At 52.0% G+C, this 14,073-nt stretch overlaps 1 protein-coding gene across 2 annotated transcripts in view; it reads left to right on the top strand.

Annotated features, from left to right (window-relative positions):
* Nucleotides 1-14,073, top strand: part of NHEJ1 (non-homologous end joining factor 1) — a 149,359-nt gene that overhangs the window by 7,237 nt on the left and 128,049 nt on the right. For both annotated transcript variants that reach the window (XM_050917163.1, XM_050917162.1), the window contains exon 4: nt 3,431-3,569. In XM_050917163.1, coding sequence (XP_050773120.1) covers nt 3,431-3,569 — 139 coding nt within the window. The remainder of the gene's footprint in view (nt 1-3,430; nt 3,570-14,073) is intronic.

Genomic DNA, 14,073 nt, shown 5'->3' with positions numbered 1-14,073 from the left:
AAAGAAAATCAGGAACCAAGCACACCAGGTGCTGGGTTAGTTAGGAACACAAATGGCCAGGCCGTCCCAGAGCAGGGCTCCTCCAGCCCAGTTTCCTACCTGTGACAGAAGCCAGTCCTAGCTGCTCAGAAGGAGGTGCAGGGAACTCTGCAGTGGGCAGTGGTGGAATGTCTGTCCCTAGGTCAGAGACTGGCACATGCCCTGAAGAATGAAGGTTTATAGCCCTGCTAAAAACATTTGGTTTAAAAAAATCCTTATTTTTGTAACTGTGGATGTTCCCGTTATCCATATAAATAGCTGATGCTGCTTTGATGATTTCTTGTGGCTATGAGTGCCACAAGGCTAATTGAGCGTCTTATGAAAAAGCATTTCCTTTGATCAGTTTTGAATTCACTGCTTTTCAGTTTAATTGGATGTAGGGGTGTGTAAAGGAATAAAAATTTGGTTGCTGGCTCTCTTCCCCTCCCCCCCCCCCCCCACTTCCAGCGGCTGGAGAAGCTCATTCTTTCCTGGCAGCCAGAGTTGCTGGATCTCCCCTGTGGCCCCAGGACAGGAGGAGCTGCCTTGGCCCCAGTACTGCCCTGGCTCCAGAAGAGATTTGTGCCCCCCACTGATGGGTGGCTTGCCTCTGCTTGTCCTCTTGCACACAGCCCTGACTGGACGTTCCCTTGTTCTTTTATAGAACAAATTGGCCTATGAGGGCTTCACTTCCAGCATTCTCAGTGGCTCTGCAGGTGAGAAGTGTATTCGTTCACAGTGATATGCATAGGGAAAATTTGGGGCATTCTCTGCTCTTACATACACTTGTCTTTAAGGCTGTGTGTTCTTTGTAGCTTGATTAAATTGTAGTGGTGTTCAGTGTGCACCAGAGGGTGCTGTGCACCTAACTAATAATTGTTGCTAGTCAACAGAGGCAGCTCAGAAGCAAGTGATGGATTTGGGACTTGCCCTAGGGAAGCTGAGGCAGCTGTAGCTGGGAAGGGGCCTCCTAGGCAGGTTGTGAGTGCTGCTTGCTGGGACAGTGCATGTAAGTGTTCTGTTCTGCTGCAAAATTTGCTGTAATACCATTTACAAAACAAACTCCCCATCTGTTCACCACGACTGTGGAAGGATGGGACAGGGCAGCTAGCAAGAGGACAGGATGAGGCTCCCTGGCGGGGCCCCTTTAAAGGGCATTGGCCCTTTGATCAGACCAATATTGGACCTGCCTGAAAGTTCTGATGTCGTGGGTTTGAAATATCTGCACTTAAAATTCTCCCCTTTCTCTTTAAAAAGAGCAGAGCTGGGGTCTCAGTCCCGTTGCTAGTGGGACAGATGTCCTCAGAATCCATCCGTATGGTGGGCACCTATTGACTCACTGGCAATGCCAGGGACTGAAAGGGTGATGGGGCTGGACAGAGCTCACCACACAGGCTCATCCTCCCTAGCAGAGTTGTAAGTTGTTGTCTGTGTGCAGGGGTGGGGCTTGCCCAGACTCTGCCTTTCCTGGGGTACATGGAGGAGTCAGTCTCCAGCCTGCCAGTGCAGCTCCTTTCACCAGCCCTGAAATCCTTTTACAAAGAACAAATGAGGCATACCAAAACCCACCCCGTCTGTCAGTGCCCTCTGCTGGCTGTCCAGCAACAGGACCTTCCCAGAGCCGTGTCCGCCTCTGCTGGTGCACAGGTGGAGAAGTAACAAAAAGGAGCCATGTTAGCTCTGGTTTCATTAAGAACACAGGATGTGAGGCAGACCCATGCTGCTCACCTGGGCCAAGACGCATGGCCCTGGAAAGACATTCTCTTGCCCTTCAAAGAAAGTATGAATCCCACAGTGTTATCGGAGTGATAGAGCGAGCTGTGAACCAGCAGCTGCTGCTGTCCTGTTAGTTCATATTTTAATTAATGTTTGTAAAGCACTGAGGCAATGGGACGCACTGCATAATGCTAAGTGCTACTGTTAGTAATGCAGGAACGGGGCCCAGGTTTTGCTCAGCCGCTCACCAAGAATCTGAGGCCTGTGCCGAACTGGCCTAGAATGGAGCAGATTGCTCCCTTCCTCAACTCTGCAAGTGAAGGGATGGCCCATGGGGACCACAGCTCCCAGCATCTTGACCCAAATGGAGGCCGCATTGCATTTTGGGACCTGTGGTGTCCATGGCTTGAACCTTTGGCTGAAAGAGGAGGGAGCTGCAGAACTCAACTCCCCAACTGTCTGCAGTGAGTGTGCCATGGACTCAGGGCCTCTTGGGGTTGTGGTGTCCTGTAAGTGACACCGTATTCACCGTACCCCTATGTCAGGGGCTTGGGTTTGCTGATAAGAATGCAGCACAGAATGAGTAGGGTTTTGTCAGACAGGCTGTGAGGGCCCATTGGGCCCTGCTGCATGGGTCTTGCCCAGGCTGTCCCACAGATGACAGTGAGGGGGTTGTTCCCTGTGTCCATCTCACTGGAGTTGCTAGGTGAGATGGTCCGTTGGGAGCAGAGCTTGGCCTGGCCTGACTTGAACCCCTCTGACATGAGGCCAGGAAGCTGCAGAGAGAGCGTGTCCCCTGAACAAAGTGCCCTTGGTGCAAGGCGGAGCAGGGTTCATCCAATGCACACTGAGGAATAGGGCAGGACCCTCTGCACTGAGAGGCCTTGGGCAAGGATGAGGTGGCCTGGGCTGGGTAGATGGGTGCATGGGGGGCAGCAGCAAGGGCCTGGATAGGATTTGGGGGTAGAGAATCCTCATGCCTTTGATCACATTTTCCTGTGAAAGTCTCTCAATTTCCTCAAGCTGCAATTTGACAGCACAGTTCCTTTTATTTTTTAGTCACAGCCATGTCTGTTTCCAGTGTCAGAATTCACGTCAGGGCCCACAGGGGTTTGGGGGGCGTGAGGCTCAGAGGGGCCTGTTTGTGCTGCTTACAGAAGTTCTCACTGGGCTGATCAGACTGAAGGAATTCGCTGTTGTCTCCTGCCACTCCCATAGCTGTCTGTGGAGTTGGAGTGTGTCTCTTATATTGAACCTTCTCCACCATATGTCCATCTTGTTCCTCACTGCCTGTGCTGTTTTGTACAACGTCTCTTGCTGGGAGAGGCTGAGACTGGGGTAGATGGAAGTTATCCCACAGTCAAAGCTCCTGCCCCCTTCTCTACAGCTCCTCTCACAGCCAACATTTCTATACCATTCCCTACAGTGCCTCCTCCTGGGAGAGGCAGGAATGGCAGAGACCTCCCTGCACAACCAGTGCACCTGATTTGTTCCATAGAGTGCCTCTTGCTGGTAGATGCTGGAATGGCAGACAGGCATTGCTGTGATTGGTGAGCGCTGAGAAGTCCTGAGTAAACGCTGGCTATAGCTGTTGCCAATACGTTGCTGCTGTCGACTGACCTGCTTCAACTGCTTTTGTTCTAGAGACAGTTTAAGTGCCCTTCTTGGCCTTCCCTGTTTTGTCTTTCCTATTTAGATTTCCCGTCATCTTGTGCGGCCCCTCATCAGGATGAGCCTGGCATTGCAGTACCAGCTTCAAGAGCTGGCATCTCTCCTGGTGCAGAAGGATGTTGAGATTGAAGACTACAGGGAGAGCGGGGCTGCTCTCAGCAGAGGTACGGAGGGCTGTTCCACTCATGGGGAAACCAGGGCTGGAGAGAGCAGGGAGTGAGTTTCCTTCCCTGCACGGGGTTGGCACAAAGTGCTCAGTCTGGCTATTACCCAATGAGGCTTGTGTTTCATGTTCAGCTGCTATAGCAGTCAGACAGTAGCCAGAAGCCTTGGGAGTAGTCCCCAGGGGAGAGGTGGAGGAGGAATGGACATTGACCAGTAGCCGAAGGACTTGGGAAGTCGCCAAGGGGCTCTTTGCTTTACTTAGAGTACCTGGCTGTTTACCAGGAGCCTGGATCCAAAGCCAGCTAGTGAAGGAACTGGAGCAGAGTCTGGGTTTTTTCCCACATGCAGTAGCTTGCAGAGCACTTGGAGAGGAACCAGGGGCTCCCAGCTCTTCCCCTGGAAGCATGGCTGTGCGCATGGGTCTGTTTCCAGTGTGGAGTCTCTGAGATGTGAACGAGGGGCCTGGGTTTAATCCCCAGCTGTCAGAGCACAGTGTCCAGAGCGAGGTGATATAAGGACTGTCAGAGCTGTCGCTGGTGGGTGGAGTCCCTCGGTGATTAGAAGGGGTACTGGGTCCCACCCTCAGCTGGCGATGCCGCTGACATGTGGATTTGGTTCACAGCTGGCAGAGGCTCTGCACGCCTTGGGCTGGAGGGCAGTGTTAAGGGGGTTGGGGGGAGAGGGATGCTCTGCTTTTCACCAGCATGGCCTGATTTCCTCAAAGAGCTTCCCTTGCACATCAGAGGGCTGCTATGGTCCGGACCAGCTCCCCAGGATCCACTAGGTACTGGTCTAGTGCTGCTTGTCTGACACACTGCTCTCTGCATGCCTCGCGGGCCTGAAAACTTTATTTAGTTGGTTATTTATACAGCCCCCTTGGTAAGTGCAGTGCTGGAAAGTGATGTCAGGTACTCCAGGCCCTGTAATCTCAGTGATTCCAGCTCAGACTTGCTCTCCTTACCAGTGGGGAAAGTTTTCCTACTAACTGGTGCCACAAATGCCTGCTGGAAGGTGAGGGGTGACCTGGGACCTTTAAGGATGACTGGAAAAAGGCTAATGTAGTGCCCATCTTTAAAAAAGGAAAGGAGGAGGATCTGGGGAACTATGGGCCAGTCAGCCTCACCTCAGTCCCTGGAAAAATCATGGAGCAGGCCCTCAAGGAATAAATTCTGAAGGACTTAGAGGAGAGGAAAGTGATCAAGATCAGTCAGCATGGATTCACCAAGGGCAAGTCATGCCTGACTAACCTAATTGCCTTCTATGATGAGATAACTGGATGAGGGGAAAGCAGTGGACGTGTTATTCCTTGACTTTAGCAAAGCTTTTGATACGGTCTCCCACCATATCTTGTCAGCAAGTTAAAGTAGTATGGGCTGGATGAATGGACTATAAGGTGGATAGAAAGCTGGCTAGATCATCAGGCTCAACGGGTAGTGATCAATGGCTCCATATCTAATTGGCAGCCGGTATCAAGTGGAGTGCCCCAAGGATTGGTCCTGGGGCCAGTTTTCAATATCTTCATTAATGATCTGGAGGATGGCGTGGACTGCACCCTCAGCAAACTGGAAGGAGTGGTAGATATGCTGGAGGGTAGGGATAGGATACAGAGGGACCTAGACAAATTAGAGGGTTTGGCCAAGAGAAATCTGACGAGGTTCAACAAAGACAAGGGCAGAGTCCTGCATTTAGAATGGAAAAATCCCATTCACTGCTACAGACTAGGGACCGAATGACTAGGCAGCAATTCTGCAGAAAAGGACCTAGGGGTTACAGTGGATGAGAAGCTGGATAGGAGTCAACATGTGCCCATGTTGCCAAGAAGGCTAATGGCATTGTGGGCTGTAGGGACATTACCAGCAGATCCAGGGACATGATCATTCCCCTCTATTCGACATTGGTGAGGCCTCATCTGGAGTACTGTGTCCAGTTTTGGGCCCCACACTACAAGAGGGATGTGGAAAAATTGGAAAGAGTCCAGCGGAGGGCAACAAAAATGATTAGGGGGCTGGATCACATGACTTATGAGGAGAGGCTGAGGGAACTGGGCTTGTTTAGTCTGCAGAAGAGAAGAATGAGGGGGGATTTGATAGCTGCTTTCGACTAAGTGAAAGGGGGTTCCAAAGAGGATGGATCTAGACTGTTCTCAGTGGTACCAGGTGACAGAACAAGGAGCAATGGTCTCAAGTTGCAGTGGGGGAGGTTTAGGTTGGATATTAGAAAAAACTTTTTCACTAGGAGGGTGGTGAAGCACTGGAATGGGTTCCCTAGGGAGGTGCTGGAATCTCCATCCTTAGAAGTGTTTAAGGTCAGGCTTGGCAAAGCCCTGGCTGGGATGATTTAGTTGGGGTTGGTCCTGCTTTGAGCAGGGGGTTGGACTAGATACCTCCTGAGATCCCTTCCAACCCTGATATTCTATGATTGTAAGGCTTGCGCATCACCCCTAGGAATAGGGATTGTGCAGGGCGATTCCCTTGCGCAGTGACACCTGCTGCCTCCCTTGGGGGAAAGGGTGTAAGTAAGGGCAGCGCACGGCTTGTGCTTAGAACTAGGTTAGCACATGAACCGAACCAGACTCCGGCTCCCTCTGGTGTTACTGTACTGGATATTCAGGGCTCACGTGAGTCCAAAGAAGCTTATTTATGGGTGTAGAATCAGCAGGTATATGCCTGATGCAGGAGCCAGCAAGGGGGCTGGGAGGTGTCATTCTCCAGTCACTTTGTGCCCACCCAACACCTCAAAGGGGTTCCTTAATATGACATGAGGTGCAGGGCTTCCCACTTGCAGAGTTTGTCCCATTGTTGGCAGATGGAGCAATCACCTGAACCACTCCTGAGGAACAGTTCATAGTGGTGGTGGAGAAATGATGGCCTGGAGCTAGCAACAGGGCCAGGCAAGTCAGGTATTGGGACCAACCCCCGGTAGTCTCGCTGGGACGTCCTCAGAAACCCAAGTGCAGGGGTGTCCACAGAACAGCTGGCTTTCTTGTTTGCAGGAGTAGGAAAGAGGAGCTCCTGCCCTTGGGTGATGGCATATTATAGTCCTAGCCTTCACAACCTCCTCAGGCAAGGAGTTCCACAGGTTGACTGTGCGCTGTGTGAAGAAGAACTTCCTTTTATTTGTTTTAAACCTGCTGCCCATTAATTTCATTTGGTGGCTCCTCGTTCTTATATTATGGGAACAAGTAAATAACTTTTCCTTATTCACTTTCTCCACATCACTCATGATTTTATAGACCTCTAGATATTCTCCGTCTTATTCTCTATCCCTTTTTAAATTATTCCTAACATCCGGTTTGCTTTTTTAACTGTTGCTGCACACTGTTTAGATGTCTTCAGAGAACTATCCACAATGATTCCAAGATCTCTTTCCTGATTAGTTGTAGCTAAATTAGCCCCCATCATGTTGTATGTATAGTTGGGGTTATTTTTTCCAAAGTGCATTACTTTACATTTATCCACATTAAATTTCATTTGCCATTTTGTTGCCCAATCACTTAGTTTTGTGAGATCTTTTTGTTCTTCGAGTGATTGCTCATATCAATTTCAGTTAGGTGTGTGCGTGCGCCACATGCACGGATGTCAGAAACTTTTTCCCTGGCTGCTAGCCCTCGGGCCGGCTGGGGAGCCCCCTGGAGTGGTGCTGAAATGGCGATCTATATAAGCCCCTGCCGGCCTAACCCCCCTTCAGTTCCTTCTTACCGCCTGTGACGGGTGTTAGAACAGTGGTCTCTTGTCTTATCAAGTGCTTCACTTACCCCTAGTGTTCTCTTATCTTGATTGTTGATTGATTGTTAGTAGTTAGTGTTAAGTGTTAATTGTAGTTTAGCTGTTGAGGGCAGTCTCCTCAACAACTGCCCTGCGGGGCCCTGGGGCATGCCCTCTCAGGGCTTCAAGCCTTGCAAGTCTTGCAACAGGCCCATGCCTACGGGCGACCCCCACGATTCCTGTCTCAGGTGTCTGGGGGAGGGCCATCAAGTGGACAAATGCAGAATTTGTAAAGTGTTCAAACCTCAGACGTGTAAAGAGAGGGAGATTTCATCTTAGGCAACTCCTCATGGAGTCAGCCCTCTCAAGACACGGGCCCAAGTGCCTCAGTGTGGAGTGCTCCGCCAGCAGTACCGTCTTCGGCACTGCAGAAGATCCCACGCTCATCTTGGGACCGTCCATCTCCCGGGCCCCAGAAACACCCACCTTGGCACTGCTTCCGTTTCCCGGTTGCTGCCAAGAAGCAAGCTGTGGGACAATGCCTGCCTAGTGCCCAGCAGGGGAGAGAAGCTGCGGCCCTGCGCCTGCCGGGGGCAGAGAGCTCTGGGCCCACAGGCTTCATTCTATGTTAAAATAAGAATAATAAATATATTTGGACCAGCAGTTCAACAATGTTTTACTTTTTTAAAATAAATAAGATGAAAACTGTTTATGATATTTATTTTGTAAAACCTCCTTAATTTTTCTTACAGATAGATAAAAAAGAGCAAATTCACATGGTAAGATGAAAGAGTAATTGCCGAATAATTTAATTAATACCTTTTACATGTAAAATTACCCTTTTTATTTTATGGATTCATATATTATGTATATTAAATATGATATTTTTCTTATTATTGAATGTACAAATACAAAATAAGCCTTGAAAAATTGTTGACACCTGCCACACTCTTCTGAAAACATGTATGTGCTACTGGCCACAAAAAGGTTAGGCACCACTGCTGTGGGAGGACCCCCTGTCAGGGTCAAGACAGTTACCACGGTCCCGATGGAGCAAAAGCCTAACCAGTCCTCTAAGCAGGCCGCCTTGCCTAGCTCTCTTCAGGCCAGCCCTGCACACGGGACAGTGCAAGTAGAAGAGATCACTTTACTGTCCACGCTGGACACCTTCGAGGCAGCGAGAGGTCTCATCAAGATGACGGCTCCGGTGCCTCCAGTCCCAGCACCGGCCCCAACACGAGTCCTGGTGCCATCCAAGGGCAAACCGGCGATGTTCGGACTGTCAACCCTCAGGCCAGCATCTCCTTGCCACTCAAAGTCCCAGCACCGTTCTGAGTCCCTTCACTGCCCCAGATCCCAGTCTGACTCACGGCACCGGTCAGACTCGCTGCGCTGGTCCTGCGGTCCCAATCCTCGGAGCCCTTCCCGCTTGAGGTCACTTTCAACTGTAAGAACATGGTCCTGCTTGAGGTCCAGGTCATGATCAGCGACCTCGCGGCACCCCTCAAACCGATGCAGTGCGGGTCCCTGATCCCAGCGTCAGCGATCACCACGGCACCGGTCCGTGGTCCACTATCGATTGGCGTCGCGGCACCGCTCGCCATCGTGGTACCGCTTGCCATCGCGACACTGGTTGCGGTCGCGATCAGCCTCATTGTGCTGATGCCCACGTGACCTGCGCCTCCCAAGAGACTCAGTGCTGCCTTCTTTGACCCACTCCCGCACCGCCCCTCCTTGGCCGTCGTGGTCCCGATCCCCCTGTGGCAGGTTGGAGAGAGCCTCTGGGGTCTCGGACATCCCTCATTCTTGCCCAGGGAGCCTTGGCCAAGATCCACCAGCGACCCACAGGCAACCCCAGTGGCAATTTTTGACACCCTGGGCATACCACCAAGCCCAGGGTCGCAGTCTCAGTTGAGCCCCAGGCCCCCTGAGGCAACTCTCAGCTGTCCTCCTGACCCGGATCAACCTGTGGAGCCAGTGCCTGCGATAGAGGCTATCCCAGGTCCCCAGGAGGAAACACCCATGGCCGACCGGGATGTTACATCTGTACCAGCCCTCTCAGTGGAGTCGTCCTTGTCTTCCCCGATGAGGCTATGGCTGGCACATCCACGTCTGGGCCACCCCGGTGGAATTTAGGGTCCTCCAAGAACTATTGAGGTGCATGGCTCTCAATATGAACCTCCAAATTGAGGAGGTTGTGAAGGATGAGGACCCCATGGTGAACATTCTAGAACTGGAAGGGCAATCCAGGGTGGCCCTTTCCATGAATAAAACCATTCAAAACAACGCCAAGACTCTCTGGTAAACCCTGGCCTCCATTCCCCCCACAGCTAAGGAGGTAGAAAGAAAGTACTTTGTCCCCACCAGGGGTTATGAATACCTTTTTACCCACCCTGCCCCATGTTCACTTGTGGTGGACACGGTAAATGCCAAGGAGAGACAGGACCAACAAGGGCCTGCTCCCAAGTCAAATGACTCTAAACGGCTGGACCTTTTTGGGAGAAAAGTTTATTCTACTGGGGGGTTCTCGCTGTGGATCGCTAACCAACTGGCGATCCCCAGTAGGTACAATTTTAACTCTTGGTCTGCGGTCCTCAGATTCCAAGACCTTCTCCCAGCAGAGGCTCGTACAGAACTGGAGGCCATTGCTGAGGAGAGTAAATTGATTGCTAGGACCTTCCTCCAGGGTTCCCTCGATGCCGCGGCTGCATAACCCTCTGGCGTTGGGAATCACTATGTGGCAGAATGCCTGGCTCCAGTCCTCCGGCCTCCCGCCCGAGGTTCAGCATACCATCCAGGACCTCCCTTTCGATGGCCAGGACTTGTTTGTGGATCAAACTGATTCCTGCCTTAAAGGACACGAGAAACACCATTAAGTCCGTAAGTATGCATACCCCGGCTAACCAAAGAAAGCCCTTTAAGCCACAGACCATCCAGCAATGTCCTTTTCCCTCCTAGAGTGAGGCAGGACTCTTCTCATTGCAGAGGTCGATACTTTCGACGTAGACTGTCTCGCGCAAACCACCACCCCTCCCCCGGGCAAGGTCAAGGACAGTCTAAGTCACCCCTGGGCCCTAAGTGCCCATTTTGAAGGTGCGCCGGAGGACAGACTACCAGTTCTTACCCCGGACAGTTATCCCTTTCTCATTCGCCAACTCGTTTCTACCATGCCTGGTCCCTTATTACCTCAGACTGTTGGGTCCTCCGCACGGTGCAGACAGGATATTCTATCCACTTCCACTCCATCCTGCCCTCCCATCCTCCTTCCCTGTCCCTCTTCAGGGACCCTTCTCACGAGCAACTCCTCATCCAGGAGGTTCAATCTCTCCTTGCCCTAGGGGCAGTGGAGGAAGTGCCTAAGGAGCTTGGGGCAAGGGTTTCTACTCCCGCTACTTCATTGTCCTGAAGGCAAAGGGAGGCCTAAGACCTATTCTGGACTTCAGGGAGCTCAACAAGTACTTGTCAACCTGCAGTTCTGTATGGTCTCCTTAGCCCAGAGGTCCCCAACGTGGTGCCCGCGGGCGCCATGATGCCCGCGGGGGCATCTAAATGCATCCGCATCCTGGCCGGAGGTCGAGCATCTGCCGAAATGCTGCCGAATTTCTGCGGCATTTCGGCAGCGACGCCTCTCGATGATACTGCTTGCTGCCGACAAGTGACGTCATCGAGAGCCGTCGCCGCTGAAATTTGGCGGCATTTTCGCGGATGCTCGATCGCCGCCACGGTCCTTCGTCTGGCACCTGCCAGATGAAAAGGTTGGGGACCACTGCCTTAGCCAGTATCATCCCTTCACTGGATCCAGGAGACTGGTATGCTACTTTCGATATGAAAGATGCGTACTTTCACATTTTGATTACTCTGTCTCACAGACGTTTCTTCCGCTTCGTGGTGGGCAAGATGCAGTATCAATTCACAGCACTCTCGTTTGGCTTGTGCACAGCCCCTCATGTCTTTACCAAGTGCATGGCGGTCGTGGCTGCTTTTCTTCGCTGACACCACGTACACGTCTTCATGTACCTAGACAACTGACTTATACAGGGCTGGTCTCACCATCATGTCCAGTCTCAGGACACATTCACTTGCTTAGGTATCATGGTAAACCTCACGAAGTCCATCCTTGCCCCTATTCAAACAACAGAGTTTATAGATGCAGTCCTGGATGCAAATCAAGCGAGGGCTTTCCATCCAGAAGCACGATGCCTGGCTGTAGCAGGCTTAATTACCAGCCTCTGCAAGTTTCCCACCACCACAGCAAGGCAGTGCCTCAGATTGCTGGGTCACATGGTGTCCTGTACATATGTGGTGCAACAATCCAGGCTAAGACTCAGGCCGCTTCAGATGTGATTGGTGTCTGCCTGTTGGCCGGGACGCAATAGCCTAGAAATGATCCTCATGGTCCCGAAGTGCACATTCAACTCCCTGCAGTGGTGGCTGGACCCCCAGATAATGGGTACCGGGATCCCGTTCCATCCGCCCCAACCCACCCTAACCCTGGGCACAGACGCATCTGCCCTGGGATGGGGAGCCCACCTTGAGAGCCTCACAATGCAGGGCTTATGGCATGAAAGCGAGCTGTCGCTGCACATCAGCATCAAAGAGCTCAGGGCGATACTCCTTGCGTGTCAAGCCTTTCTCCGTCATTTGTGGGACCACTGTGTAGCAGTCCTAATGGACAACACCACGGCCATGTTCTACCTGAACAAGCAGGGCAAAGCCCAGTCATCGCTGCTTTGCCAAGATACCCTCCTTCTGTGGGACTTCCACTTAGCCCACTCCATCAACTTTCAAGGTTCATACCTGCTGGGTGTCCAGAACGTTCTGGTGGACAGCTTGAGCAGGTGTTTTCTTACCCACGAATGGTTGATACACCCAGATATCATACATTCCATTTTCCGCACCTGGGGGTCTCCCCGAATTGACTTGTTCACTTTGTGGACCAACAGAAAGTGCCCAGCTTTTTGTTCCGGGGTCACAGCCCGGGCTCCATAGCAGACGCCTTCCAGATCAAGTGGTCTGGCCAGTTGCTTTATGCTTTTCCACCGTTCCCGCTGGTTCACAAGGTGCTCCTCAAGGTCCGCTGGGACAAGGTAGATAGCATACTGGTAGCCCCTGCCTGTCTGCGTCAGTGTTGATACCTGACCCTGCTGGACCTGTCAATTCAGGCTCCGACCTCATTTCTCAGAACCATGGTTGTCTCCCACACCCGGACCTTCAGTCGCTCCACTTCACAGCCTGGAGGATCCGTGACTGAACCAGTCTGAATGCGCCTGTTTGGATTCGATAAGGTGAGTGCTTCTGGAAAGTCGCAAGCCATCGACTAGGATTACCTACGAGGCTAAGTGGAAGAGGTTTTCCAGCTGGTGCGCTCAGCAGCAGGTGCTCCTGCTCCAGGCTTCCATTCCATGCATCTTTGACTACCTGATGTCCTTAAAGAGCCAGCACCTAGCCTTTGGATCCCTTAAGGTCCACCTTGTGGCCATTTCTGCATTTCACCCAGGCGCGACAGGACGCTTGGTGTTTGCACACCTGGTTGTGCAGCGTTTCCTCAAAGGCTTGGAGAAAATCCACCCTCCAACAAAGCCACCCGTGCCTGCATGGGACATTAACTTGGTCTTCTCCTGCCTTATGGGCCCTCCTTTCGAGCCGCTGGCCACCTGCTCTCTTCTCTATCTCTCCTGGAAGGTCGCCTTCCTCATGGCCGCCACGTCCGCACGTTGAGTGTCCGAACTCTGGGCTTTCATGCGTGAGCCGCCCTATACCGTCTTCCGTAAAGATAAAGTCCAACTAAGACCTCATCCAGCCTTCCTACCAAAAGTGGTGTCCTGCGTCCACGTGAGCCAGGGCGCCGCTTCCTACTGGTTTCCTACCCAAAACTGCATGCTGACCTACGTGAACCATGCCTCAATGCTCTCAACGCTAGACGGCCACTTGCCTTCTATATAGACCGGACAAAACCCTCTCATAAAACAACTCGGATGAAAGGCACCCTGGTCTCCTCTCAGTGAATATCTTTGTGGATCACTGGTTGTATTCGTGCTTGCTATAATCAGGCAAACGCCCCTCCGCCTGCTGTTACGGCTCACTCCATGGGAGCTCAGGCATCGTCACCTGCCTTCCTGGCACACATTCCTCTCCAGGAGATCTGCAGGGCTGCCACGTGGGCTTCGGTTCATACCTTCACGTCCCACTATGCCATCATCCAGCACTCTTGGGATGATGCAGCCTTTGGCAGAGTGATCCTTCAATCTGCGATTCCTTGACTCTGACCCCACCTCCGAGGCAAGGCTTGAGAGTCACCTAACTGGAACTGATATGAGCAATCACTCGAAGAAAAAATGGTTACTTACCTTTCTGTGACTGTTGTTCTTCGAGATGTGTAGCTCATATCTATTCCATTCCCCCCCACCTTCCCCTCTGTCAGAGTAGCCAGCAAGAAGGAACTGAAAGGGGATCGGGCCGGCAGGGTCTTATATAGATCGCCATTTTGGCACCATTCCAGGGGGCTCCCCAGCCGGTCTGACGGGTAGCTGCTAGGGAAAAAGTTTCCGACATCCGTGCATGCGGCGTGTGCACACACCTAACTGGAATCGATATGAGCAACACATCTCAAAGAACAACAGTTACAGAAAGGTAAGTAACCGTTTTACCTTCGACTCTGGGGCTTCAGGGCTGCATGGTGGGATGCCACTGCAAGGTGCTGGGGAACATGATGGGCCTCGCTCTGAGGCAGTAGTCTCTGGGTGAGTTCTGTGCGTGAAGGAGTGGGAGCAGAGGGAGACCCTCCTCCATCTCAGCTGGG

The sequence above is a fragment of the Gopherus flavomarginatus genome, chromosome 10 (assembly GCF_025201925.1).
Source record: "Gopherus flavomarginatus isolate rGopFla2 chromosome 10, rGopFla2.mat.asm, whole genome shotgun sequence".
NCBI lineage: Eukaryota > Metazoa > Chordata > Testudines > Testudinidae > Gopherus > Gopherus flavomarginatus.
Note: the sequence above shows the minus strand (reverse complement) of the source record. Positions and strands in the feature narration are given on the sequence as shown.